Here is a 27,810-nt window from a genome sequence, read left to right on the forward strand (position 1 = left end):
ATGCGTTTATCACTGCTTCCAGTAGTTCCACAGGTGGTAAATCGTCTTTATTACTAGATTCACCTACTTTTATCAATTTTAAAGCAGTTAATTTGACTTTATTCAAGGTCAAATTACTTTACCCACTACCCACTTTAATATATTTTTCCCCTCACTAGCTCGGAAACACGTGTTTTGTCCTTTAATACCAGCGGGTAAAAACGCATTTTATCCACTAAGTTATAAAGATGATTTACCACCTGCGGAACTACTGGAAGCAGTGATAAACGCAATTTTTGCGTTGTAGTTTCCTCGCTATAGTGAGGGGAAAAGTTTTGTGTTACACACGGGTGCAAATGTATTTTACTTCTCGTGTGTTAAAAAACTCGCAAGTTCAGGATTCTATTCTCGAACCACTCGCTTCGCTCGTGGTTCAACTATAGAATCCTTTCACTTGCTCGTCTTTCAATTCCACACTCGGCGTTAAAATACAACTTTGCCCCCTTGTATAACAAATAACTATTGCTGTCTTGTTACACGAATAGAAAACCTTCTATGGGAGAGACAGGGGAGTGTAAGCACAACTAATTAGGCATTGGAGTCATGGGAGAGACTAAGTACCTACTGTACCACTGGGACCACTGGGACTGAGGTAATGGTAATTACCTACATACTTACAACAGTCACAACAACAGTTTGTTACACTGTAAGGATACTATGAGCGGAATGAGAGTAAACATGGGATACCTACAAACACTAACAATGGCACAGTTTTTACAACAGCTTTACTAGGACGCTATGAGTTGAATGGGAGTGAGTATGAGTATGGGCGCGGAGCTCGGAGGGAGCCTGCTGGGTGACCGCTGACCGCATCTTGTATTCTGCCGCCGAAGCCGCCGCCGCCGGCGCGGTGCGATGACATCACCGCTGCAGACGAGATTACGTGGACCAGAGGTCGACACAACGCGGTTGTCATATTAAATATACCTACCTTGGTCCTTGACGTTGAGTTTCGCGGTTGCCTATTTAAACTAGATGTCTTTCAGAAATGGATGTACCTACTTACTTTCATTTGTTCATTATTATTCTGAGATGTTACGTTACGATAGCTGGTGGGTGAATTTTGTTAGATTAGTTTTCAGTTGGCAATTTAATTAGATACTACTGCGGGAATGCGGTTGCGGTTGTCATGTTAAGTCTTATATAAAAGATTGATTTAGATAAGTATCATATTAAATTCCGCTTTTCATTAAACTGCTTCATTCAAAAGTTATATATTATTGTAGTAAGATTAGATTGTACAAATCCTTGAATAAACACCTTCCATACATCTCAATTTCCAATTGGAGTTTTTCCAATAAGCAAGCTTTATAAGTTGGACCAACAGTTGCCGACCCCGTGCCGGTTCAGCGAGCGAGAGAGCAACAAACACGTTGATACGAGAGCCGCCGACCTCCGCGACTCATTCGTGTTTATTTCGGAGCCGCGTGTCCGTGGATTGGGTGTGTCGCTCTACTGAAAAACAAGTGGGTATCATAACCAAACATTTCCAAATATTTTCAAAACATTTGCTGTTAAAGTGACTTTAGTACAGTGCTCGAAGGATTGTAGAACATTTTTTTTATATAATTTTGCTGAAAATAAGTTTTCGCAAAGTAATAAAATTCCGTGCCGGCCGGTTGTTTGCTAATCGCTAAAAGCCGGGGTGTGTGCACCTCATACTAATGGAAACTTATTTTTAGCGCTAACGGGAAAAATGTGTATTCATAAGTGGATTTTATTTTCTAGGAAACAATCAACATGAGTGGACAACAGTACTACCCGTACAAGGTGAGTTTCCAACCCACATTATAGCTATACAAGCGGATTCGTAAAGTCCTATTGATTCTCGCTGAGATGACATCATCTTTTGGCAAGGTTGAAAATAAACAACTTGGGGCGGTAAAATGTGTATAGATACACTGATAATGTTTTCAGGTAGGTATTAGGTATGGAGTTAATTATTTCACGTTGAATTAAGGCCTAATTAAAATGCAAGTTTTTTGTTTCACCAAAACTATATACCTGTATTTGTCTGAATAATAGGTAGTTAGGTACTGCGGAGAATGTAACATTCGAAAGTTATTTTCAAATATTCCGTGAGTCACGTACTTTAGGTACACTTCAATTCGGTTATCTATAAACCCTAAAAACGCAGTTATCAGGTCACCTTAAGTTAATTAACTTCGCATTTAACTAATGACTAGTTATACAGGTATTTAAGTCAAGTGATAGTTATATAGTTAAGTGTTAACTTATTAACCGATTTCAACTATGTCAACGACCACATTAACGATAGTAATCATTTTTTTACATTCAAATTGCTTAAACATTTTCGTGGAAATCCGCCACGCCCCACTCCACCCTGCCATAAAGTTTCACACCTACCTGTAACTACCTGACTGACCTACAAAGAAACTAGTACATACCTATATCGAATACCTACGCTATATGTCATTTAGATGGAGGCGCTATCCAGGACGTCAGTCTTCCGCGACCACGGCCAGTGCAACCTGGCCGAAACGTTGGGAAAAAGGTAAAAATAATGTTAATTAATCGCGTTCGACCTGTATGTGACTTTAAATCGAAACGTTGGGAAAAAAGGTAAAAATAATGTTAATTAATCGCGTTCGACCTGTATGTGACTTTAAATATGTGTACAAAGCGCGAGAACTTAAAGTGTTATATCATTAAACATCTTGATAAGGGATAGGGATAGGGATAGGAATAGGGATAGGGATAGCGATAGGGATAGCGATAGGGAAAGCGATAGGGATAGCGATAGGGGTAGCTATAGGGATAGCGATAGCGACAGCGATAGCGATAGGGATACGGATACGGATATGGGTTAGAGGGATACGGATAATTGGTCGGCGGTCTCTTACAATCAATGTGCTCTAAGACGATCGTTGTTTGCTTGCTTGAAGATTACGTTTGCGATAAGTATAAGCAAAATGTAAAAAATTGTAAGGGATAATAGAAAAAAGTACTTTTTACCCACCGATCATAGTGCCGAAATACGGGCTATGTGGGATGTTTATAAAGGTTTCCCCAGCGTATATAGAATTACCTACGCTGTGGTCGATGTGTAATATTTCTACAATCATTGCAAGCAAAAGTATTACGTGCAATCGAAATAATCGCAGATAAATATACCTACAGAGAAACCTACGGTCCCTACGGATCCAAATGAAAATCTTAATGAATACTTTTATTACGCGGGCGAAGCCGCGGGTAAAAGCTAGTATTAGATAAACAATTTACAGTTTCAAAGTTTTATGTGGGTAGTTCGAAATAATATTTGAATTGAATGCTTTTATTTGTTATAAATATCTTCTTAAGATGGGAAAATCTATTTTTTTTCCTGAATCCATACTAATATTATAAATCGTCGCTGCGCGTGCAAATTTCGCTATGTGTTTTTAACCTACTTTACAGGAGACACAAAAAACTGTTTATTTCGGAAATTATTGAACATAAACAAATCAATATTTTTATGGAATAAGTATTTTCACTTTTGCATACATTAAGAAATTACTTGAAAAAATATTTTAGTTATTATAAGGTTAAAAAAATATTTTTTCATAAATATGTTACATAGCGATTATAATTTGAGTCGTAAATAACCGGTATGTGTCTTACAATCACATAACTAGATTTTATTCTTAAGGAACAAAATACAATTTGTGCACTTTATCATCACATAGTTATTTAATCATATGATTTGAATTAACTATGTTGTTGTGTATTTGTAATTTATCAATTCATTTTCGAATTAATTATTTCAGAAAAACCACGAATTAGAACTATACGCTTAAATTGTGTATTAACTATTAACTAACCATAATAAACTCGATTAAATTAATATATTACTACTAATATATTACAACTATAACCGGGGATGGTCAAAGGGGTCCCGTGATTTACGCAAAACAACTAGGAGAAGGACACTTACATGTAGTTGTAAGGTCGCGACCTTACATCTTTCTTCAAAGGCAAACGGATTCGGACTGAAATAATATGGCGCACGCGAGGTGTGTGAATGATTGGTTGAGTGAATGTGATGAATGGTGAGTGTATGAATGTTAAGGCGTTCACAGACGTGTGTATGAGGGTGTGTCTACACGTCTGGGTAGGGAGTTAAGGCTGTGCTACAGGCTCCCCTTCGGGCCATGGGGACGTCCTCGCCCATGGGCCGACACACAGGTTGCTTCTTGCGTGGTCTGCCTCTCTTCTTCTCACCAGCTGCAGGTGGAGTAGTAGTAGGGGTAGTAGGTGTTCGCTTGGGCGGTCTACCTCTCTTCTTTTGTGGCATGATGGGTTCTGCAGGTTCATCACCACTCTTCTGATGGTATGTAGTCAAGTCTGACACATGATATTTACCAACAGTTTCGCCATTGTTTGCTAATATATAAGTAGTCGGGCTGACTATCTTAGAAATAATGTATGGTCCGTCACGTCGGGGCGCAAATTTGCTAGTTATGCCCTTTGTTTGGTTACTTAAGACGTGTGTTTTCAAAAGGACCTTGTCCCCTATGTTATAGTTTTCATGGGGTCTACGCTTTTGATCTGCGTAAGTCTTCCTGCGTTCCTGTTGTTGTAGATTATGTTCTTGAGCTTTGATGAGATCATCGCTGAGCTTCAACAGGTAGGGTGTTATCTGAGGTATAAAGTTCTCTGACTGGATAACAGCTCGCAGGTCATGTCTGTTCTCTACCGGTGATCGCATCTCTCTCCCGAAGGCGAGGTAAGCAGGCGACTTCGCGGTGCTCTGAGTAACGGCGCTATTCATGGCGAAGCGTACAGCAGGTAGTGCGCTAGGCCAGTTAGTGTGGTTCCCTTCAACTATGATAGCCAGTTGACTTTTCAAATCCCTATTTTTCCTCTCGACCGGATTCGCTTCTGGGTGGTATAGAGGTATCAAGTTCTGCTCTATTCCTAGGGTGTGCATGACTTTCTGCATGACTTGTGACACAAACTGTACACCATTGTCTGATATTACTCTCCTGGGAAAACCATATCTGAGGAAAATTTCTTCAACCAGGGTTTTGGCGCAAGCTTCTGCAGTTGCTATAGTTAATGGGAAGAGTTCTACCCATTTAGTTGCAGTATCCTCTATAATAAAAATCCATCGTTCGTCCTTACTTCCAGTAGGCAAAGGTCCAAATAGGTCTATTGCTAGTACCTCAAATCTCTGAGCTGGTACAGGTGTCTGTAGTAACCCTGCAGGCTTCAAGTTGGATGGTTTGTAGCGCTGACATTCGTTACAGTCTCTAATGTATTCACTTATATATCTCTTCATACCAGGGAAATAATATCTTTGACTCACTCGCTGATATGTTCTTTCAACTCCGTTATGTCCGGCTGTAGGAGCATCATGTAATTCCTTCAAAATCTCCTTTCTCATGGACTGTGGTATGACAAGTTGAGGATCTTCGCTCTCAACGTCAGGGTTAAAGTGATACAACACTCCCTGTGACATATAATAACCTTTTTCAGTCCAGTGTGTAGCAGCTTCTATGTTGTTGTTTTCGAAATCTTTAGCAATCTTCCAAATTTCTGGGTCTTCCGCTTGTGTGCTCCGTAGGTCGGTAGGTGACATGTGTGGTATATCTACTATAACACTGCATAAATTACAGGAATCCTTAGTAGTGTCATCACATACTGGTCTGCTCAAAGCGTCGGCAACAACATTCTTATTTCCGGGTTGATATTCGATTTTCAGGTTATAGGCCTGTATCTTCAGAGCCCATCGCGCAAGGCGTCCTGTAGGTGTCTTAAGAGTTAAAATCCATCTTAATGGTTGGTGGTCAGTGGCAAGGGTAACTTCAGAGCCTTCGATGTACCCACGGAACTTGTCAAGGGCCCAAATGGCTGCAAGAGCTTCGCGTTCTGTAGTCGAATAATTCCGTTCAGCGCTCGTGAGTAATCTGCTCGCATATTCCACTGGTCGTTCGTCATAGCCTTCTCCTTGGAGCAGCACAGCTCCTAAGGCGTATCCGCTCGCGTCAACTCTAAGTGTAAAAGGTAAGGTATAATCAACTTGCCGTAGTATTGGTGCGGATGTCAGGCGTTTCTTCAACTCTTGGAAAGCTTTGGCTTGATCTTCTCCCCAGATCCAGTTTTGGTTCTTCTTAAGTAACATTGTCAGTGGTCTTGCTATCTTCGCAAAGTCTGGTATAAATTTTCTGAACCAGGAGCAAGTCTGGATGAAAGTCTTCAGATGTTTATCATTCTGTGGCTCCTTCATCTCACTGATGGCTTTAGTTTTGTCGATATCAGGTTGAATCCCTTCTGCTGACAAAATGTGTCCGAGGTATTTCACTGATTCGCAGGCAAATGTACTCTTTTCTCTGTTCACTCGCAGCTTGAATAGTTTGAGTCTCTGGAAAACAGCTTCCAGGTCTTGGAGGTGCTTCTCAAAACTATCTGAGAGGATCAGGACGTCATCAAGATAAGCCAGTATTGTTACATTGGGAAGGTTGGACCGAAATCTATCCATCAGTCTTTGGAATGTAGCTCCAGAGTTTCTTAATCCCATAGGCATACGCTTAAAGCGGTACATTCCTAGTGGTGTCACAAAAGAGGTTATATCACGGTCTTCCATTGCGACTGGTACCTGCCAGTAACCGGCTCGTAAGTCTAAGGTTGATATGTATTTGAATTTACCAGTACTATGTAGTATGTCATCCACTCTCGGAAGTGGGTATCTATCAGGCTTGGTGACTTGGTTCAGTTTCCTATAGTCGATGCAGACTCTGATAGTGTTATCACGCTTGGGTACTAAAACCACGGGAGCGGACCATGGAGACTCACACTCCTCGATGACATCATCCTTCAGCATCTTCTCAAGTTCCACTCGCAGGGCCTCCTTCTTAGGCTCTGGTAATCTGTAAGGTGGTACAGAGATAGGTTTTACATTTTTGTTAATCAACTCAATATGATGGACAGCATAAGTGGTTGGCTCTCCCCCTAGATTGAAAGTATCCCGGTGATGGGTAAGGAGTGAAGACAATCTGTCCCGTTGTTCATTATTGAGTGAAGTACCTTCATTATCTCGAAGTGCCTGAGATGTCTCGGTTGGTTTACATGTAGCTATGGCTACAGGTTCGCGTTCATACTGCAGTTCATACTGGATATCAGGTTCACCATTGAAGCTCCAGGTATGGTTATCAAAATCAGTTTGTAATCCTGATTTGAAAATGAAGTCCATGCCTAACAAAGTTTCATTGTTGGTAGCTTCAGGGAAAATTATAAAATTCATAGGTATGGCTTTACCTTTTAACGTGACAATAGTGTTTACAGATAGTATATCTTCTATTTCGGAATGCCCTTTGGCATATCTAATATTCAAAGTGGAAGAGGTAAATGACTCACCGCAGTTCTTCATTAATTTGTACAAGGTTTCACCTGCAACACTCCTCTTCGCACCCGTGTCGACGACGGCACGACCCTCACGTCCGCAGACGGTAATGGGAAGAATAGGTCGCGGTTTGTCGACTTGTTCCCGTAGAAGTTCATCAGTTGATGTATCTGAAAGTGTGTTAATGTGTGTGTGTGTCTCGCGCGCGCACATATCGACAGGTGTAGGCTCCGTCGCAGCGCTTGGATCTTCGGTTGAGAATGCGCAGAATGCGGCATTCGTGCTGCTTCCTGCAGCTCCCGAATCTTGCTTGCATCGCGGGCAGTTGGCGCGAACCACGCCGGGTGATCCACATCCGTAACACGAAAACTTTTCACTTTTTGTATTGTCACTGTTGTCCGAAGGAGAAACTGGCGCGTCAGAACGTTTCGCGAGTAACCATTTGCAATTTTCTTTATTATGTCCGAATAACTTACAACTGATACGGCCTATTCTTGCATACGGCGCTGTGGTTTGGTGGCCTAGAACCAAACTCACCACAGCGAGGAATAAACTGCAGCGTTTCCAAAGGCTAGCAAGCATTGCTACCACGGGCTGCATGCGAACTACACCCTCAGAGGCCCTGGAGGTCCTTTTAGGACTACCGCCCCTGGACCTATTCATACAGCAAGAGGCGGCCTCCGCGGCGGTGAGGCTTAAATCACTCAACCTCTGGGGTGCATCGAACGGGGCTCACACCATGATCCTTAGGAACGCCATTGACTACCAACCACTAATGATGGCTCCTAATGACAGGGTACCCAAAGTATACGTCTTCAACAGAAAATACAACATACAACTTGTTGAGGAGGAAAACGATTGGTCGAGAATACACGAACTACGCATATACACCGACGGTTCTAAAACCAAGACAGGGTCGGGTGCGGGCGTGTATTCTCCCGAAATAAACACGCATATCTCAACAGCCTTAGGCGAATATAGCTCCATCTACCAATGTGAATGCTTCGCCATTATACAGGCTGCCAACGCAGTGGCTAAGCGACGTATCACAAACCAAGAGATACGCATCGTGTCTGACAGCGCTGCAGTACTGCGAGCCCTAGATAGTAAGACCATTCAGTCCGGGCTCATACTAGAGTGCCACCGAGCATTGGAGGTGATAGGGTCAAACAACCTAGTCACGCTACAATGGATAAAGGGGCACAGCGGCTCTCTAGGGAACGACGCAGCAGACGAGCTGGCCAGAAAAGGTTCGGACCGGAAAGCGACTGGGCCAATCCCGATGCTTCCCTTACCGTTTGGTCAACTCAGGTCATGGATGCGTCAAAAAACCAGAACACAACACGCTGAACAATGGGCAAACACCAGTACCTGTAGACATTCCCGGGAAGTAGTGCCACACCCGGATACGCGCTTAACAAAGCGCCTACTAACTCTGAATAGAGCATCGCTACGAATAATCGTAGGCAACATTACTGGACACTGCCCACTTAACAAACATTTACATGTTATAGGTAAGACCGACAGCCCTCTATGTCGAGGATGCCTGTCGGCCGAAGAAACGGTCGCCCACGTCATCCTGGAATGCGAGGGAGTGAACACACAACGGGCTCAAATCCTCAAAACGACGAGGTCACTCCGAGAAGCCTGTGGAGACACCAGGAGGATCCTGCGCTTCTGGGCGGAGTTAGGCTGGCTAGACCCCTAGCTGGCAAATACAGCACGCACAATGGCCTCTATCTTTGAGGCTAAGTGCGGAAACCGGAGCCCATAACCATAACCATAACCATAACCATAACTTACAATAATTGCAAAAACGACTTTGTTTGGATTTCGCGTCAAGGTTCGTATTGTTCTGCACTTTATTTTCACTGGTAGTGTTTTGTCGCGCACTGGATTTCGGTTTAAATTGTTTATTATCAGCAAACGTTGTTTTATTTTCAGAAAGCCGGTCGTTATTTCCAATATTTCGATTGACAGTTCGGACATTGACAGCGTTGACGTTCGATGCGTTCACGGAGGTCGTTCCGTTCTTCTCGTTCACTTCGGCTAGTGAGTCTTCGGCCGATCGAGTTTTTCGTAATAGATCGTTGAACGACTTTATGTCATCGCGGGGTACTCGTTTCCGTATCCGACGGTTTAATAAACCATAGACCATGTCAATTTGAAATTGTTCTTCGAGCGAATATGGCAGCTGAGCTATCAATGCACGAATTTTGCAAATGAAAATCTCTGTTTTCTCATCGCCTTGTTCTTCGCGAAATATCTCTCGAAGTATGAGGAAAGGGGCTTTTCGTTTGCCGAAAGCGTGTTGCAAGTCGGTAATGGCTTCGTCCCATGATTTGACATTTTTACGTACGCCATTCCACCATGTTGCAGCGAGTCCGGTGAACAAAAATGACAATCCGCGTAGTGCATTTTCATCAGAAATGTTTGCACAGTCTTTGTATGTTTGTATGCCGTCCAGGAAAACTTCTAACGCGTCTTCTACCGAATCTTCAGCTCCGCTAAAGCTGAGTTTGCAACCGGCGAAGTGTCTGTCGCGTTGATGCGATGATGTCGCTTGAGTTGCCGTCACTAACTTCTCGCATAATTCGTTATGCGATTGTTGCATTTGTTGCAACAATATTGTTAGGTATTCTTGCGGCATTGTTAAATTAAATGTTGACTCTGACGTCGAAGGCAAAATTTTTGTTTTCGAACTGGATTCCAAAATTGAATCGGCGGCGGCCATATCTTTTTTGGGTGGCATTTTGTAAAACGCGATTCCCGATAATTATTTCGCAACACGAATCCAAACGCTGGGCGCCACGTATAACCGGGGATGGTCAAAGGGGTCCCGTGATTTACGCAAAACAACTAGGAGAAGGACACTTACATGTAGTTGTAAGGTCGCGACCTTACATCTTTCTTCAAAGGCAAACGGATTCGGACTGAAATAATATGGCGCACGCGAGGTGTGTGAATGATTGGTTGAGTGAATGTGATGAATGGTGAGTGTATGAATGTTAAGGCGTTCACAGACGTGTGTATGAGGGTGTGTCTACACGTCTGGGTAGGGAGTTAAGGCTGTGCTACACAACTATAATAATATATTTATTCCATTATTTTTTATGAATGGTGGTTATTTCAGTTACAAAGTTGCTCAATGCGGTATTATGTAAACATTTATGTATTGAATAAGTTTTCATTATGCATGTTTAACTTGAAAAAACCGGATAATGCTAGTCTGGCTCGAACACCGAAGGTTACGTGTACATTTTACTATTTTTTTTTTCTCACAACTATATTAATAATCATGTACTGATGTAAGGTGTAATACGATTTATTTTCCAAATTTCATAGTTTAGGTCAACCGGAAGTACCCTATTAATTTTGATTTCCTTGAGAGTGTAGTATTTTTTTCAACTCAATTAACCTATGTTGTATTTACCTTCTTAAAAATGAGGCTTTTTTACAGCTTCAAGGAACGGTACAGTACAGTACACTTGAGTACCTATAGGGTTTTTCCGAAATAAAGAATATTGACAAATAGATAAACGGATTGACAAGAAAGTACACAATTGTATAAGGGTTCCATTTTTCCCTTTTGATCCGAAAAAGATAAAAAATCTTTGTCATTCAAAACTTTATGTGATTTCTCAAGTCAGCGTTTTTTCATTTATTAAACATTTCATTTTCATTAATTTATTTTAAAATGTTTCCAGAAAGGATAGATAGATCTTATCACACAAAATTTCATACAAAACGATCTCTTACCACTTCAAGGCAATGTATTCACTTAGCATAAATTTATCTTATTTCAAAATTTTGTAATATAAGTACGTTTACACACACTGAACCCTGTACGAAATTTGTCAGTATACTAAACACTAATAAATTTGTCAGTATACTAAACACTAATAAATTTCTGACAGTTAATCTTAAAAATCAATTTGAAATGATTTATTTTTAACAAATATTAAAAAATAACTATTCGATCAGAGTGAGTACTTTCAGACATAGTCTCAATAAAAAGGGAAACTACACTCTCTGTCTCATTTATAGAGGTTATACTTGACGACAAACCCACCTACCATACACCATTTAATCAAGTTTTAAGAGAGTAGGCTAGATTAAAACACACGATCTGGAAACATTCACGATTTCTACAAATAGTACAAAATTATCGCTATGTATGAGATTGTACAAATCGGGCACAAACATCTAACACATCTTTTTATACAATATTTCCGAAAATATAGCTATGTGTCATAATTCACATAGCAGGCGCAATTCCAAAACTGCTGTTATAAGAAGATAATGTAGTTATGTGATTTATTGCAGTTAGCGATTATAGGAAGAACATTCAATGTATGGGCATCACATATCTACTTTTGATAAAACCTGTAATACTGAAATGAGCTCGACGCTGTTTTTGGAGCATATGTATTTAGAAATAAGGTTTAAAATGGCATTGAAAACGAAAAATCGCTAAAAATCACATAGCGAATTTTGCACGCGCAGCGACGAAATGGGAAAGTGTGTGTGTCTGTTTGTTTGTCCGTCTTTCTGGGCAAAACGGAGCGACGAATTGACGTCATGTTTTAAGGAACGGATAGTGACATAGGCTACTTTTTGTCTTTTTCTAACGCGAGCGAAGCCGCGGGCAAATGCTAGTATAATAATCATATTTCAGACCAATACGTCCCACTGCCGGGCACTAAGTTATAGTTCCCACGCAAGCTCAATTGGGGACTTTACAATACACCCTTGATTTTTTTCGCGAATATGAATGCAGGTGTAAATTTACCTGAAATATATATTATTCCACAAATAAAATTACCATTCGGAATGGAATCATTGGTATCGTCTAATTAGTATTGAATTGGTGTTATGAAATGCGGCTCACGTGCATATAGGGCCTAAGTGGGTTTACCTTGGTGTGCAAAGAATGGCTGGCGCATTGTAAGTAAGCAAACTGTGCATAATTGAAACTCAAGCGCCGTATGACTAACTGAAATGACTTATGGTGAATGATCTCATCGCCTTATAAAAGTTATAATTTACATACTTATGTATGACGGTAGCTATATGTTTTATATTATATTTTGTAAATGTGAATTAAAATTGAAAGCTAAGCAAATCTATTTTCTTCACTCAAAGATTCACGACTGTTTGCCACATAAATAACAATATTGGTATTAGTAAGTAGGTATGTGTTATTGTCAAGCCCACAGTCAAGCCTGTAAGTTGTTGGCGACATTATGTCTCGCTGAAGTCGGCAGCTGGAGTTGCGCAATGCGAGGGTTAGGAAGGAATGTTCCGCAATACCCACACAGTACACAATCCAGCAGTAGGCTTTTGATAAACAATGAGGTAAACAAACAACTCAATTAGTTTCTTGATAACTCGGGTTAAAGGTACACTTGTGATTTGTGTCAAATTTTACCGAGGCTTGAATATTTATGTTAGAAGTTTATAAAAAGTGCCTCCTTCTAAACTCCGAAAATCGTTTCAAAAGTTCATAACACGTTCCCGGCGGTTCCCGGCTTGAAGACATATCTACGAAGTATGGTTAACTAATTAATAGTGCGTTTTCACATTATCCGATCCGACAGTCGGGTTCTTGGTAGCAAAGTTAAAGCAACAAATGTGATAAACTCTCTTATTGGTTCGAAATCAATGGTCGTCATATTTGGTTTAATTTTTAGACAGATCGCTAACAGCCCACTGACATCAGTGTTAAAGTAACTTATATCCAAGGACCACACAACTAACCACTTGTATTGATTGCAGTGCACCCCCACGGTGTACCCCGCGGAGCCCTTCGACCCGGCGGCGGACGCCGAGACCCTCCGCAAGGCCATGAAAGGCCTGGGCACCGACGAGAAGGCCATCATCGACGTGCTGTGCCGCCGCGGCATCGTGCAGCGGCTCGAGATCGCCGAGACCTTCAAGACCAGCTACGGCAAGGTAAGACCGCTCAACAACCAAGAGTGTGACACAGCGACAGACCCTGCGGACGCCGAGACCCACCGCTTGGCCATGAAGGGTCTGGCCCTGGCCACTGACTATAGTTACGCCAAGGTAAGACCGGTCAACAACCAGCCAAGGGTCTGCCTTAAGCGCTCCCATGAACCACGGTTGATTCTAAAGAGGATCATCACGTAGTACATACCAACCCACCAACTTACTATTAAGTACTAGATACTAGTCTTACTACCCAAATAACTTACCACAAAGATCAATTTAAACATAGCCCGAAGGAATGACTTGGAATTCACAACGTAGGCGGTACAAGAACACTTTCTTCTGTAAGCTCGTAATATAGACACTTTTATCGTAAAGGAAGATTTATTTTGCTAAACTACTTTTTAGTCAGGTCAGGTTTATCCTTGATTGTTATGATGATGTCATTCGGCATAAACAAATTTAAAATAATAAATGCTAGTCAAATCCGGTATAGATAAAAACATATTTGGATGAAGATACAGGTCCAGTTTTAATGCTTAGGTATTCGTTATTTAGTTCAAGTTTCTTCATCGTTTGTGAAAGTCTAGACGATGGAAAATAAATCGTATTCACTAATCTCTCACCACGTGGTTTATCATTACCTATTATGGAAACATGTTTGACTATTTTGGCATTTGCAAATAACACATAAAACTTGTTTGCACGAACCTATGTATCTGTAATATTTTATGATGTACAAGCCGTAGTTTTCCTTCATAGTTAAAAGCCAGCTTTCGTTAAATATTGGTTAATTAAAAACTCCGTCCCTGAAATGAACACACAATGAAATAGTACGTCCACGTACAGGTCAATGCTAAGGTAGGTATATGTAAGTAAATACTATTAATCAGAGTTTATTAATCAGCATTGTTTTCCCAAGCATTTACCTCAGACTCCTTAGAGTTACAAAATTAAATTAACTGACAAATATTTTGTTTATACCTTAATACGATAAAAAATAACAGGAAAATTAAAAACTATATTACATTAAACTATAAGTATGATTTATATTACTCATATAAGGAGAATTCATACTCAAGGTATTTTGTACAGTAACACCGGAACCATTAAAGCGACCAAGACCAACTTTTTAAATATAAGAAACATGGACAAAAAGCCAGATAACATCATCAGCTGTAGGTAGCCTTGACAATCGTAGCCCGAGTGATTCACACGCCGAAATCATTCCAACGAGGGCCTTGTGGAGCAGGCGGGAGGCAACCAATGTGACTCAGATAATCGATTCGCAAGAACAATAGTAGCCTATTCGTGATTCTAATTTAATTCTGATATCAGGTTAAACTACTAGGTACCTAATTAGAGATAGAGATATTTATTTGCTTCCTAGTACACATAAAATTTACATTAAAATGGCAATATGGACCCTAGTAGGGTATTGCAAAATCAGTTACAAACTTAAAACTAGGCTAGTTTAATCTATATAGTACCTAATTTACATTAAAATGGCAACATGGACCCTAGTAGGGTATTGCAAAATAAGTTACAAACTTAAAACTAGTCTAGTTTAATCGATACAGTACCTATGTAACAACTAATTAACTAAAAATGTTAATATAATTATGTAGGTAGGTACTAAGTATTAACTTTGTAACCATTTGTTAATGTTATTATTATGGGTGGGTTTGGGTTTAATTAACTGTTGCGTGTTAACTTTAACCTCGCTTATTTGATTTGACTCGTCGGTCGCTGTTTTAATCTAATACGTTACGCATACAGTTATTTTTAAAACAGGAATGAAAATGTGTGGCCTTTTTAACCATTCCCCGTATAACATTTCATTCTTATTATGATTATTACAGTTTATTTACTTTATTTCAAAGAACTTGTCTAGGTGTAGTCTTATTTAAACATTCAGTACTGTGATTCAGTAGGTATTTATGCGGAGAATACAACTTTCACGTATCTTTTATGCGCTTAACTAGACGCCCAAACTACTCGTTATCATTTACAATACAGCCACGGTGATATCATTTGTTTACATTACACTATCACCGCGACCTTCAAGTGTCAGCCGCATTCACATTAAATTACCTACAGGTAAAGAATTAACTGAAAATGTCGATAATTATAGAGTGCAAATTCCTTTAGAAAAAAGTTATTGTTGTAAATTAAAACTTCAAAGAAAAACCACATCTGAAGATTTATCGCAGCAGTTAAATGTAAATATATATTTAGAGTTACTTCTTAATAAATAGATCCATTACTTAATTGCAGAAAGTCACTCGTACCTATACATTGCATTTTCATTCAATTTAGTCTGCCATATTGTACAATTTGAATGGAGTGGTTTCACAAATAACATGTATGAAAACAATAAGAGTTTTGAATGATTCACGGTTATTTTCATTAGACTTATATTGACCGGGATATAGACCGTGATTACCTTTTAAATATCAGGAGCTCGACAAAAATCAAAAAGGTAATCACGGTCTATATCCCGGTCAATATAAGTCTAATGTATGAAAACAGTCGTTATCTCGAGTTGATGGTAAACTAGACGTTCGAGATATGCTTATAAATAGAAATTATTTCGCGGTACTGGAGTGCTGCTGATTAAGAATATATTTTCCTTATTGGCACTTGGTCTTATTTTCAGGAATCATTGTTGAATTCCTTAGGAACAAAATCATATTAATTTTTTTCTAATATTAAGTATTTAAATTTGGTGGAGAAACGATGTCTTTATATAGATAAATTATTCAACGTATTCCGTATCTTGAGATAATCGAGTCATTTACGGATGTTTAATTAACGTTGACAGGAGAATGTTAAAACTAAACGAACCCCGCCCGAGTCAAAAATAGCGCTCGCTCAATATTCTAGCAAGGAAACAATGTTTACTACAACTGTGCAAGAGGAAAACTTTACTCTAAAATAAAATTAAGGAAAGGCAGAGTTTCACGTTAACATTTAACCTGTTATAAAATTTCTAAGAAGTGAGGCTATAAACCTAAATATTTTCCTACGAAGCAGACGCCCGTAGGTATATAATAAATACAAACCGATATAATTTAGCTTATTTCATTTAAGCCGGAAAACTAAGAAAACTACAGGCACAGTATAATAAAGAGTACTATCGTACAGTATGGCCACTACCGCTCCCCGCTGAAAGTGCCGCCCACCCCCTCTCGGTTACCTCACAGTTACCGCATGTCAAAAACGCGAACAGTCAACCTGTCATATCTCACTCACACAAGCATGGTACGCGTTCACCTACACGAGCTTAGAATGTGTGCTAGGAACGCGCCTCTTTCATATATTTGATCGCCGGTGACCGAGATGTGCTACAGGTTTCCTCACATAGGACACGAACAAAATTACCTAATCATAAGTATTACAACGCCAGGAGATGCAAAATCATTAACGTTGAGGTATTGTGTCTGCCTCCCATTCGAGACTAACTGGATAGGTTTATAAAAATTGAATGTCCAACCATTTTATAGGTGTCTGATCATACAAAGTTAAGCCCCATTGTAACGTTTTAAATTCCTATATTTTTGTAGGACTTGATCAGCGAACTGAAGAGTGAGCTGAGCGGCAACCTCGAGAACGTGATCATCGCGCTGATGACCCCCCTCCCCCACTTCTACGCCAAGGAGCTGCACGACGCCGTAGCGGGAATCGGAACTGATGAGGAGGCCATCATCGAGATCCTCTGCACACTCTCCAATTATGGCATTAGGACCATCTCCGCGTTCTACGAACAACGTAAGTTGGGATAGTTACACGTAACGTAGTGTGCGCAGATAACTTCTCTTCACCGCAACTATACCAAGAAGGACTAAGAGACACATATTCCAATAAGACAATAGTCGCTTTTGATGGGCAGCGTCAGTTGGGTACTTTCACGATGCCGCAAAGTAAACCTTGCCTAATCACTAATTGCCTTATTTAGTAGGCATTCCTTATTCAGTTATGCACCCTTGTAACTATGCAGGCATAGACAAAAATAAACACCTAGTCACAGCATTGTATTATCATACATTATCATGATTCTACGCATTACCTAAGTACTCATAACTGCATGCGGATGACTTAGATATTGTTTTAACACGAACATTTCTTCCAGTGTACGGCAAGAGCCTAGAGTCAGACCTGAAGGGCGACACCTCCGGGCACTTCAAGCGGTTGTGCGTGTCTCTGTGCATGGCCAACCGCGACGAGAACCAAGGCGTGGACGAGGGCGCGGCCCGGGCTGACGCCGAGGCGCTCGCCAACGCTGGCGAGGGTCAGTGGGGAACTGATGAGTCGGTCTTCAACTCCATCCTCATCACCCGGTCCTACCAGCAACTGAGACAGGTCAGTTACAATCATTCTTTTGTCATTCAGCAAAACAGAGACGATTGATCTTACGGGCATTTTCAGAATTTTGGGTCCCCCCCAATTAGAGTAAGTCGTTAACAAAAATTAACTCGCTGTCAGTTTTGTGACGACAAATTAAGAATAAAGTATGTCTAAAAATTTACTTTTTTCACATTCTAAATGTAGATTATCGTTTAAAGTTTATGTAACTAACACAAAAACAATATTTTTACTAAAATTTCTTGCTTAATTATCGTCACACTGACAGCGAGTTAATTTGTTAACAACTTACGCTAATTGGGGGGTCCCAAATTCTGAAAATGCCCTTACGTGTGTTAAGAGCTCCGTATCAGGGAATCCATCCAGTGCGTCATCCGCATTTATGACTTCTGTCTATTTTGCGTGATGGCAATCACTCAAAATGTTACGATATACGAGGAATTTGGGGTCATAATCATAAAACCATTGATGATTCTAGTGTTGGCATGATGTCAAAGGGGATCGTTTGTACGTTACTCAAGCGGTCAATATTTTACTGTAGGTAATTAGACATTGCATGTTCTCTAGTTAATGTTATCATCCTTTATTTAATCTTTTCATCTTTCTCCACTTTATCCGACATTCAGGATTATCTTCATTATCATAGTTCATGGATGGCGGGCCGCGCCAGCAGAGCGTGTCCATAGTAAACGCGATACTACTATTTTACGTCAATTACTATTCTATTTTCATCCCATTTCATAAATAATTATCGGCCCATCGCGGTTTTGTGTCGAGGTCGATTGAGCCGATATCTGCAATTAGCGATGGTGTTATAGCGTTAAAATTTTAATAAAATATTGGCATTTTACAGTACGTAGGTTGTTATGAGATCCTAAAGGATGTCTATTAAATTCTGTGAACCAAGAAGTATCTGCAAACATAGTAGTGTAAATCTATAGTGTTCTGCAAATATTATAGCGATTATATTGATATATTTAACTAGTTTGAAATGGATAAGAAAATTATGTACCTGATCTAATTGCGACCCTTGTGTGGATCGCTCGTTCTACAAAATGTTATTGATTCATAAAGATAGTCAAGGTAAGCTTTACAGCTTATGGCTACGGGCTCGAGACACCTCATTTACCCTATAAAAGTAGACATTTCTCGTAAATAGGGTAACGTCTAGACCGCTATTTCTTAGGCCATTAGGTACCTACCTTTAGTAACTATCTATCTAAGTTAAAACCGGCGTAGATTGCCTAGTTACCTAATACTCATGGGTAGGTACCCCAATATTTGTAAGTAGGTGATAAGCAGATAATATAATATGAAGTAACTTTGAAAGCAATGTAGGTGCAATTTTTTTTTTCAATTGCAATGTTGGATTGAAGAATTGAGAAGGTTAAGAATATTTAACAGTAGATAATATGAACCTTAATTCATCAATAGCAAGTGTTTTAATTTAAAGCTATTAGTTCGATATGCACTCATCCGTCCGCATACCTATAATTCTGAATCACTTTTTAATAGTCATACATTATGGAACGACTCTCAATTGAAAGCCCAGACTGCAACATCAATTATGATAATTTATGTATTTATTTTACATATGTAGGTAGACTAGATATGTACTTATACGTGCATACGATGTGCTTATTCATACATTTTCCGGTTTTGCAAAGTCTTTTATATTCTCAACTAGACACAATTAGATCACTAAAACTAATGACTTCTGTCGTAACCATTAGTCATCACAATTTCACAAATATGAAAAATGTATTGTTCATGTATTAAGTTATATTGTTACTTCAGATCTTCGCGGAGTACGAGTCGCTGACGGGCAAGGACATCGAGGAGTCCATCAAGAAGGAGTTCTCTGGCAGCGTGGAGAAGGGCATGCTTGCTATTGGTAAATTTTTGAATCAATGAATATTTTTTATTTTACTAAAGTTATACCCACTTGCCTAAGATGATTGGCTACTTAGTTTAGGTATCTACAAAAATATTTAATCGAGAAGTAAGTACCTAATTTTGGTATTGTGCGGCAATCTTTTATCATCAAGCGAATCATCTGCTGCGTTGGCACATTATCATAAAAAATATCGAATTACGTGGGTGTAAGTATCACAATTGAAACAGAAGTGCCAAAAAACACATGTCCCACAATGGCTAAATTGCAGTGTGACGTCGCAAGGTCGCCAGTTAGTCATACGCAGGAAGCGAAGTTGATGCTGCAAGGCCGCAGCCAAGCGGCCTGTTTTTATGTAATCCGTTTGAAAAGGTCACACACAAAAACGTCTAGTAATTAATCCATGTAGGCCTGTGGGGTTTCCGTGATGTGATGTCGTGACTTAGTCAGGAGCGGCTCGGTGCGACAGATGATTAAACTGTGTCACGTAGATATGGAACACTCCCACTCGACATGTAATGCCATAGTAAGAAATTAGGATTTTTAGTTAGCGTGTAGTCTTATCAGACTGGGGTTTGCTGGTAATGCGCATGGGAAACTGTAGCACTAACTGTGTATATACATATTAGCCTGTTTTAATTTACAGAGCCGATTTTTATACTTATCGGTCTCGTAGAAACTAAAATAGTTCATGAAAGTCCACGACGAAAACTTTAAATTATAACGAATAATGTACGCACAGTTTTTCGGTACCGCCTGTACTATAGTCATGTTGATTCTACTTGTACGTCATTCAATTTTTCAATAAATTCCATAGCCGATTGAATTAAATAATGGTTATTGAGATGAGACGTTGATTTCGCCGTTGGGGCCACAATAAAATAGGACTTGTTACCTCGTTAAGGTCCAATCAATTGTGTCTACGTACCTACTAGCCAATGTTAACGAACTGCAATTGCAGGTGGTTTGCTAACCGCCGCTATAATGCATGTAGGTATCCATGTTTTGCGAACTACTACGAGCTACTGATATTTCCGACCAGGATATAAATAAAGTGTAAGGAAGAACAAACAGGTATAGCGTTATAAAATATTCTAACTATATCAAACGTGCGGCCATATATTTCAAGCTCCGCTGAACAATCGTTTTGATCAAATCGTGAGAGAATTTGATAAGAAACAAACGCCAATACCTATACGGAGCAGCAATACGTTAACTAGCTTACTTATTAGCTTATTTGTTAGAGGCTGCTGTAATACTTATGTAACTTTCAGACGGTCGGATAATTGGTCGGTAGAAGGAGAAAGTCAATATACTTTAGGGCTCATTTAAACGGCGCGCGAACTCGTATACGATTTACAATACCGCAATGTAATTCTCTCGCATGCGATTTGGTGCAACTGACACTAAGTTGTTCCAATCTTAGTCGTGAAATCGTTATAAATTTCATAACCATCCATCAAAATTATTCCATTCAATAATAAATGAACTTTTTTTTTTATCGGGACTTAATCGCGTATGACTACATATTAAACTGACCTCCAACGTTTCAGAGACAACCACGGGACAACGCTGTCTCTGAAACGTTGGAGGTCAATTTAATATGTAGTCATACGCGATTAAGTCCCGATTAAAAAAAATATGTGTAATAATCGTGAAAGTTTAAATCAGTGAAATGAACATTTGCCTTGCAGTAAAATGTGTGAAGAGCAAAGTTGGCTTCTTCGCCGAGCGCCTATACCACTCCATGAAGGGTCTAGGCACCAACGACAAGACGCTCATCCGCATCGTCGTGAGCCGCTCCGAAATCGACCTCGGCGACATCAAGCAGGCCTTCCTGGAGAAGTACGGCAAGCCCCTGGAGGAGTGGATCGCTGTGAGTACAACGCCTTGTCTCCTTGCGGCTAAGACGCATTGGAAGCTAAAGTTAATTATTATTATTATGAGGTATTGGGTACCTAATATTGGTTGGAATTAATTGGCTTGGCAACGCGTCGCAGTTAAATGCTTCGTTTTATTTGGATTTTGATGATTTTAAATTGTTGTAAATATGATACGTGGTCCAAAGTTTTGATGTCGACGAAAATATGCTTTTATTTTTCTTACTTAGGTGAACTACTCACCGATATTAGAAACTGTATTAAAGCATTACAACCTTGGACAATGCATAAAACATTTTTTATTATATTTTATAGTGTATTTTTGTTTTACTAACACTATTATTTTGTTATCGGTGTATTTGGGACTCACTAATCCAATAAACATAGCACATGCGTACATTATCGTACGCTTTTTAAACATATGTTTAACTAAATCATTAAAATATTTAATTAACACTTTTTATCATGTAATTATCAGTGTTCCATAAACCGCACTTTTACATTATAATAGTAATAATTATCGTCTAGATTGTAGATGGTATGTAATGGTCTAATGGTGATGGTAATTAGAACAGTCTTCCTGGCTGCATGAAATACTTCCAAAATAACCCTTTTCTATGAAACTGACCCATAAATTCAACCAAGATTACTATAACTGAAACTTACCATGTTATATAGAATAAAAAGCATGACACTATCTACAACAGCAAAACATAAATTCATCTTCACATCTTACCAATATTGTAAAATTTTCATATTTAATGGAATGCATTTTTATCAATATACAGATCTATTTATTATTATAGCTATACAAAATAAATGTAGCTGAGAGAAAATAAATTAATGGAATTATTATCATGAGAGTAATGAGTTCGGAACGTAATCAACAATGGTGTGTTTAATTTTGTGTTCGTTTTCAAAATTGTCTGGGCATTATTCGGCGTTTCAACTGACAACAAACTAATTACCACTTACATGAAATAATGAAGAGTCCTTAACACTACATTTCTGCGAAATTATGGGGTGAAACATAGTTTCTAAGTATTAACCCCGATTACTAAAATATATTTCATGTAAATCATTTGCTATTAAAAAGTAACAATCTATAAAAAGTACTATTATTAAAGTACCTACTCAGGTACTTACTTGTTGACAACCATTTTATTTTGCAATAACGCAAGACTAATCAAAAGCAACTTGATCGGTCTACATCTGTAGGCAATTTTATAAACGCCTTATGTAACCTGTACAATTACAAGAAATATCAATATCGGAAAGAGACTTGCAAATGTACGAGTACGAGTAGGTAATAACTCAGTGCTTTATAAAATAGGTCATTTGTTAAGACGACTCGAATTACGACAGGCCAGGTTGAAACGCCGGATTTGCCCTAACTGATTGGCTAACATCGGCTCGCGTGTTGGGCGCCACGCCACGCATGGCATAACTTGCTTCGAGTGTTCGTGATTTGACTAAGATTGGTTCAGGCTCAGGAACATCCGTTTTGGTTGCAGGGCGACACGTCCGGGGATTACAAGAAGGCTTTATTGACCGTTGTCGAATAATTGTTGGGCAGGCGGCGGCGATTCAAACAAACGCTAATTCCAATTATTTAAGCTAAACGTCAATTTCTCGGTTGTAATTTGATCTGATAGGCCACCGGCGCGCGGCCTCGAAACTGTAATCCTCGCTTGAAGACGGAGCGACTCAGTTTTGCGGCCGGCGCAAAGGCGCTTTAATCTTAAAGAAGATTAATTTATTTTAAAAAGATCTGTATATTTTGTTCCTCTGCGCTTAGTCATGTAACTTGTCCTCGCACTGTACATACTGTCTAGCTAACGGCTTCTTCATGCATGAACGCGAGTGCTGAATGGTTTTTACAAGTAGTTGTTGATTTTTCAGGAGGACGTAGGAGGTACTCGGGGCCTACTGCTCTCTACCATGAGCTACTAGACCCCGCATGCCACTAACATGCAATCTCAGTATTACGAGCGTCCTTTCGTGTAGCCTTGCTGTGTGAAGAAAGTAGACTCATCACAAATACTTATACCATTGTATCGATGTAACTTAAATGTGCATTTTATTAAAGACATTTTTAATTATAAGATATTAGAAATTTCGTGTTTGATATTTTTATTTTCTTTACTGAAGTTTATTTACCGCATGGTGTGTGAAAAATCTCAACTGAAATTGTGGGCCAGTTTCGTATTAAGTTTTACGCTTATTACAGCTTCGTTTTCGGTATTGTTTGCAGGAAGACATAACCGGCGATTTCCGAGATGTCCTAGTCGCCCTTTCTTATTAAGCTGCTCTAGAGGCAGACTCTCTTGCATGCGTGCCTATATTGTAACATGGTCTGTTAGGTCGTTTGTACAAATCAAATGTAATGTTTTCCAGGGTGATACGAAGGGAGACTACAAACGCGTGTTACTCACTCTCGTACAATAGCGACGATACGCATAATATAAGACTCCATGTTGTTATGAATTGATGTTGTGCGCATAAGCTAAGTTCCGATCTGAAACTGCCTTTACATTGTATAACTGTTGAGATGATAGAAAAAGCTTGATATTTTTGTGAAATGAGATATTTATTGATGCTGTAGTTTCGTTTACAATATATTTACATTAATAATTAAACTATGTTCTACAATTTGGTTTTATTCTACGTCCCTTATTCCTTCCTCGGTTATCTGAAAACAAAATTCTTCCCGTCAAATACTTAGCGAGATATTTTTCCACAATTTTTAATGGAATCATATAAATCTTAGATTGTTAGTTGCATTGCAAAATATAGACGGGCAGGACAGGACAATAATTACAGTCAACGATAAGAGCTTGTATTGTATCCTTAATAACTTTTAGACAAAAAAAAATTGGTGTTAGGTATTGCTACTAAGGTCAAAGTATCGATCGTGCATTTTTTGCGTCATATGCAAATCCGACCACTTAAGCTAACTGCTTGCTGTTATACCTATTCACGAATGTTCGTGTAACAGAAGGTACTTAAATAAAGTAGGTAAGTTCATATTTTTTTACGTCTTTATACTTTTCATAAAAAAATCTCCATACAATGGCTGTTCAGTTCTTATGGTATTTATCCGTCCTCAAAAATAAATTTGTTTCTTGTCGTACGAAACGACAAAAACTAAAGCACTCTCTAAAGACTGTAGAGCACGCAAAGACTGGCAAAGTCCCTTTTCACCTAATTTATTAAGAAAGGAATAATGAAGCTCTGTAAACAGGTATCCGGGACGGTTGAAGAACTGACATTGGATCTAAAAATCATGAATCACGGGCGTTCACCACTTGTCAACATCAGCAAAATCGGCGACGAAGGGAAGATTCACACGCGTTCTTATCTCGTAAGTCTCCAGAAGAAACGTACCTTGAAGGTGCCAACTGCGTTAGGTGCGTCATTCGACTTGAGCACTAGCGCCGCACGGTCTCCGTTGCGCTCCGCCAGCAGCACGCGGCGCGAGCAGCGGTGCGCCCACGCGTCGCCCAGCGCCCCCACGCTGGCGCCCGAGGAGAGACCCACGCGGGTGCTCATCTCGTTCGTTAACACCACCTGCCAGTATCAGTTGGACATTTACTTATCTATTGCTCGGCACAGTGTGCGTCGCCTCGTGTGCGCACCTTCATGCACAAACGCAGTTTTGTCGCCCGTGTACGAGGAGTCTTATCTATACAGTGTGCGTAGCCTAATGCACAAACGCTTCACGAAACGCTCACAAATTGTGAGCGAATAGTGAGTGAATCGTGAGCGAATAGTGAGTGAATCGTGAGTGAATCGTGAAGCGTTTGGGCATTCGGCTACGCACAATCGTGAAGCGTTTGGGCATTCGGCTACGCACAATACCTAATACCATACCACCACCATACCTGTCTGTCTAGAAAGCAGTTTGTTACAGTACGCATTAGGGAGGTGGTTTAGGATCGGTAATGCGCAGGTAACAGGACACCTCTGGGGAAATAGGCGTTTTGGGCTACACAGACTGCTTACCATCAGGCGGGCCGTAAGATTGATTGTTACCAACGTGATATAAAAAAAGGCAATAGCAAACTGTGGTTGATTTATGTCCAAATATTATTTATCTCTGCATGTCTTGTGGTCCTTTAGGTTAGACTATGTGTTTGGAGCACGGACCAAGACAAAACTGGCTTTGTCTATAGAACAAGTTCCTTAAGTGGGTGAAGTGAAGGAGTGGCGTTGATTGCTATAAATTCACGTAATCTCATATAATATCAGACATTAATGCTTGCAATAGCTGTAAAATCTAATCTCACTATGAAATTTTACAGAAAACTAACAAAATTAGGTCAGCACCATTAGAGTGTATGATGTAAGCTTATTTAAAGCAAATAGATTTCTGAATACTTACAGCTATTTGGTTTTCCAATGATGTTTTATGTAACTCTGCCATCAGCCGGAAGAGTAGCCCAGTTCTTTTTTTAGTAGATATGCCGTCTTTGAATGGGAATACAATTGAGTCTATTATTATGAGTTTTATCTGAAAAAAAAATATAGCTTGAATTTTTAGACAAAAGCATACTGTTTGGGTAGTTCTGTTGGTTAATCGTCAATAATTCATTCAACTCTGAGAGGTCATATACTGTCTTGGTTGTACCTACATGACAATGCTAGTTACTAAAACTTATATTGACCGGGATATAAACCATGATTACTTTTTGGTTTTTATTGAGGTCCTGATCAATATAAGTCTTAAGAAACTAACCGTGAATCATTTAGGCCTACTTGCACCAACTACTTAACTCAGGGTTAGTGGGCTGTCATCTGTCATATTCCATATAAAATGGTGGGTTAACCTTCCATTTTCGTTGGTGCAAGTGGCCCTTAGGGCCACTCTCGGGTTAAACCTCCATTTTTGTTGGTGCCGATGGTTAACCCACCATTTTATATGGAATTTGACAGTTGACAGCCCACTAACACTGAGTTAAGTAAGTAGGCCTAAGAGTTTTAAATGATTCACGGTTAGTTTCATAACACATATTGATTGGGACCTCAATAAAAATCAAAAGATATTCACGGTTTATATCCCGGTCAATATATGTCTTAGTAACATAGTCATGTAGGCTGAATAACAAGCGTGGATCCAGCTTCGTGCCCAGGAGGGGGTCACGTGGTCTATTTGTATGACCAACCTAGGCTCCAGGGGGGGGTCATGACCCCCATGACCCCCCCTGGATCCGCGCATGCTGAATAAATTATTTGTATTTGAGCAATATACTTACATTAGGATGCTGCTGAATAAATTTAGATAAATTGTGAATACATGCACAGAACTTCTCCAAGCCAAATGCATCCATGTAGTGTAATTTCTTTAGAGCATCTTCTTCTTGCACTGCTATGCTTGTGTGCAGTAGCCTCTGGCATTTGCTGAGGCTTGCAAAGAGGATTTCTGGAAACGAAACAAAACCTGTAAATAATCTTCAAATTGGCAACAGTTAAAACCTATGTACATGTTGCCAATCTGAATACTTTTGTGCGTTTTGTGTAGGTAGCAAATGCAACAAAAATTCCTGAACTTATATTCTTACCTTTAAACCTATAAATACTAAAATTTGTGTTGGTGTCGATGTATAAGGCTTCAGAGCTTAGTCCTCCGAGGACTTTAGGTATTTGAACAGAAGCACAGAATTGTAAACTAAAACAAAGTAAGATAATCTAAATGTCATAGTTATATAACAAATGTGAAATACGAGTTTTTAACAAATCTGGGACAGTGTAAAGGTTGTTATCTATAAATATAGGGTTTTAAACTAGAAAGTAGGTACATACAACTTACCATAATTGTGTTTTTCCTGAGCCTGGCAGTCCTATTAATTCAGTAATAGACCCTAACTGAAGCCCATCGTTTCCGAGTGCATTATCTAAGCTTAAACTAAACGAAGGTATAGAAGGTAAAGAAGTTTCTCTCTGAAAATAAAAATTTGGTGTCAATCAATCTTCACGGGAATAACACATTTAATTGTTTTAATTCGTATAACTAACCTGCCATAATTCTGTAGCATTGTATATTTTAAAAGTGGACATCATTACCAATGTAGTTGGTACAATAAAGGGAAACACATTAAAGAATTCTCACTTTATCCGTCACAACACAAAATGCATGAATTTTGAAATTTCGTGTCGACTATGTGTCGACTGTCGGACTAGCGATGACATTAATTGATCAGTGTTGCCAATGTAAATAAATCCCAACCGTAGTGACGCGACAATCGATTATTACCGAATATTTTGTACAGCGCCATCTATTGTTCAGTAGTAGTAACTATTCGGTAGTTTACAGTGACATCTATTTTTGAGTAGTATTA

General features: G+C 39.4%; 2 protein-coding genes across 7 annotated transcripts; one reads left to right on the forward strand and one right to left on the reverse strand.

Annotated features, from left to right (window-relative positions):
- The first annotated feature begins 879 nt into the window (after positions 1-879).
- On the forward strand, positions 880-24,124 carry LOC125228021 (annexin B9). Of its 6 annotated transcripts, none has more exons than XM_048132489.1 (9): positions 880-947; positions 1,367-1,505; positions 1,768-1,809; positions 13,160-13,336; positions 16,900-17,104; positions 17,466-17,695; positions 19,496-19,592; positions 21,287-21,468; positions 23,727-24,124. In XM_048132489.1, exons 1-9 carry the CDS (start codon positions 895-897, stop codon positions 23,775-23,777), a joined length of 1,176 nt encoding a protein of 391 aa, XP_047988446.1. In that variant the 5' UTR covers positions 880-894; the 3' UTR covers positions 23,778-24,124. The 6 variants fall into 6 exon arrangements, with proteins under 6 accessions (XP_047988446.1, XP_047988450.1, XP_047988425.1 ...); XM_048132493.1 differs by having other exon boundaries at positions 880-944; XM_048132468.1 differs by lacking the exon at positions 880-947 and adding an exon at positions 1,057-1,091 and having other exon boundaries at positions 23,375-24,124.
- Positions 23,658-27,686, reverse strand: LOC125228054 (DNA repair protein RAD51 homolog 3-like). The gene is made up of 7 exons (XM_048132503.1): positions 27,488-27,686; positions 27,282-27,412; positions 27,034-27,140; positions 26,728-26,894; positions 25,857-25,985; positions 24,860-25,042; positions 23,658-24,164 (listed from the first exon to the last, which is right to left on the reverse strand). The coding sequence occupies exons 1-7, from the start codon at positions 27,530-27,532 to the stop codon at positions 24,132-24,134; spliced, it is 795 nt and encodes a 264-aa protein (XP_047988460.1). The 5' UTR covers positions 27,533-27,686; the 3' UTR covers positions 23,658-24,131.
- Positions 27,687-27,810: the final 124 nt, after the last annotated feature.

The sequence above is a fragment of the Leguminivora glycinivorella genome, chromosome 1, assembly GCF_023078275.1.
Source record: "Leguminivora glycinivorella isolate SPB_JAAS2020 chromosome 1, LegGlyc_1.1, whole genome shotgun sequence".
In the NCBI taxonomy this organism is placed as follows: Eukaryota; Metazoa; Arthropoda; class Insecta; order Lepidoptera; family Tortricidae; genus Leguminivora; species Leguminivora glycinivorella.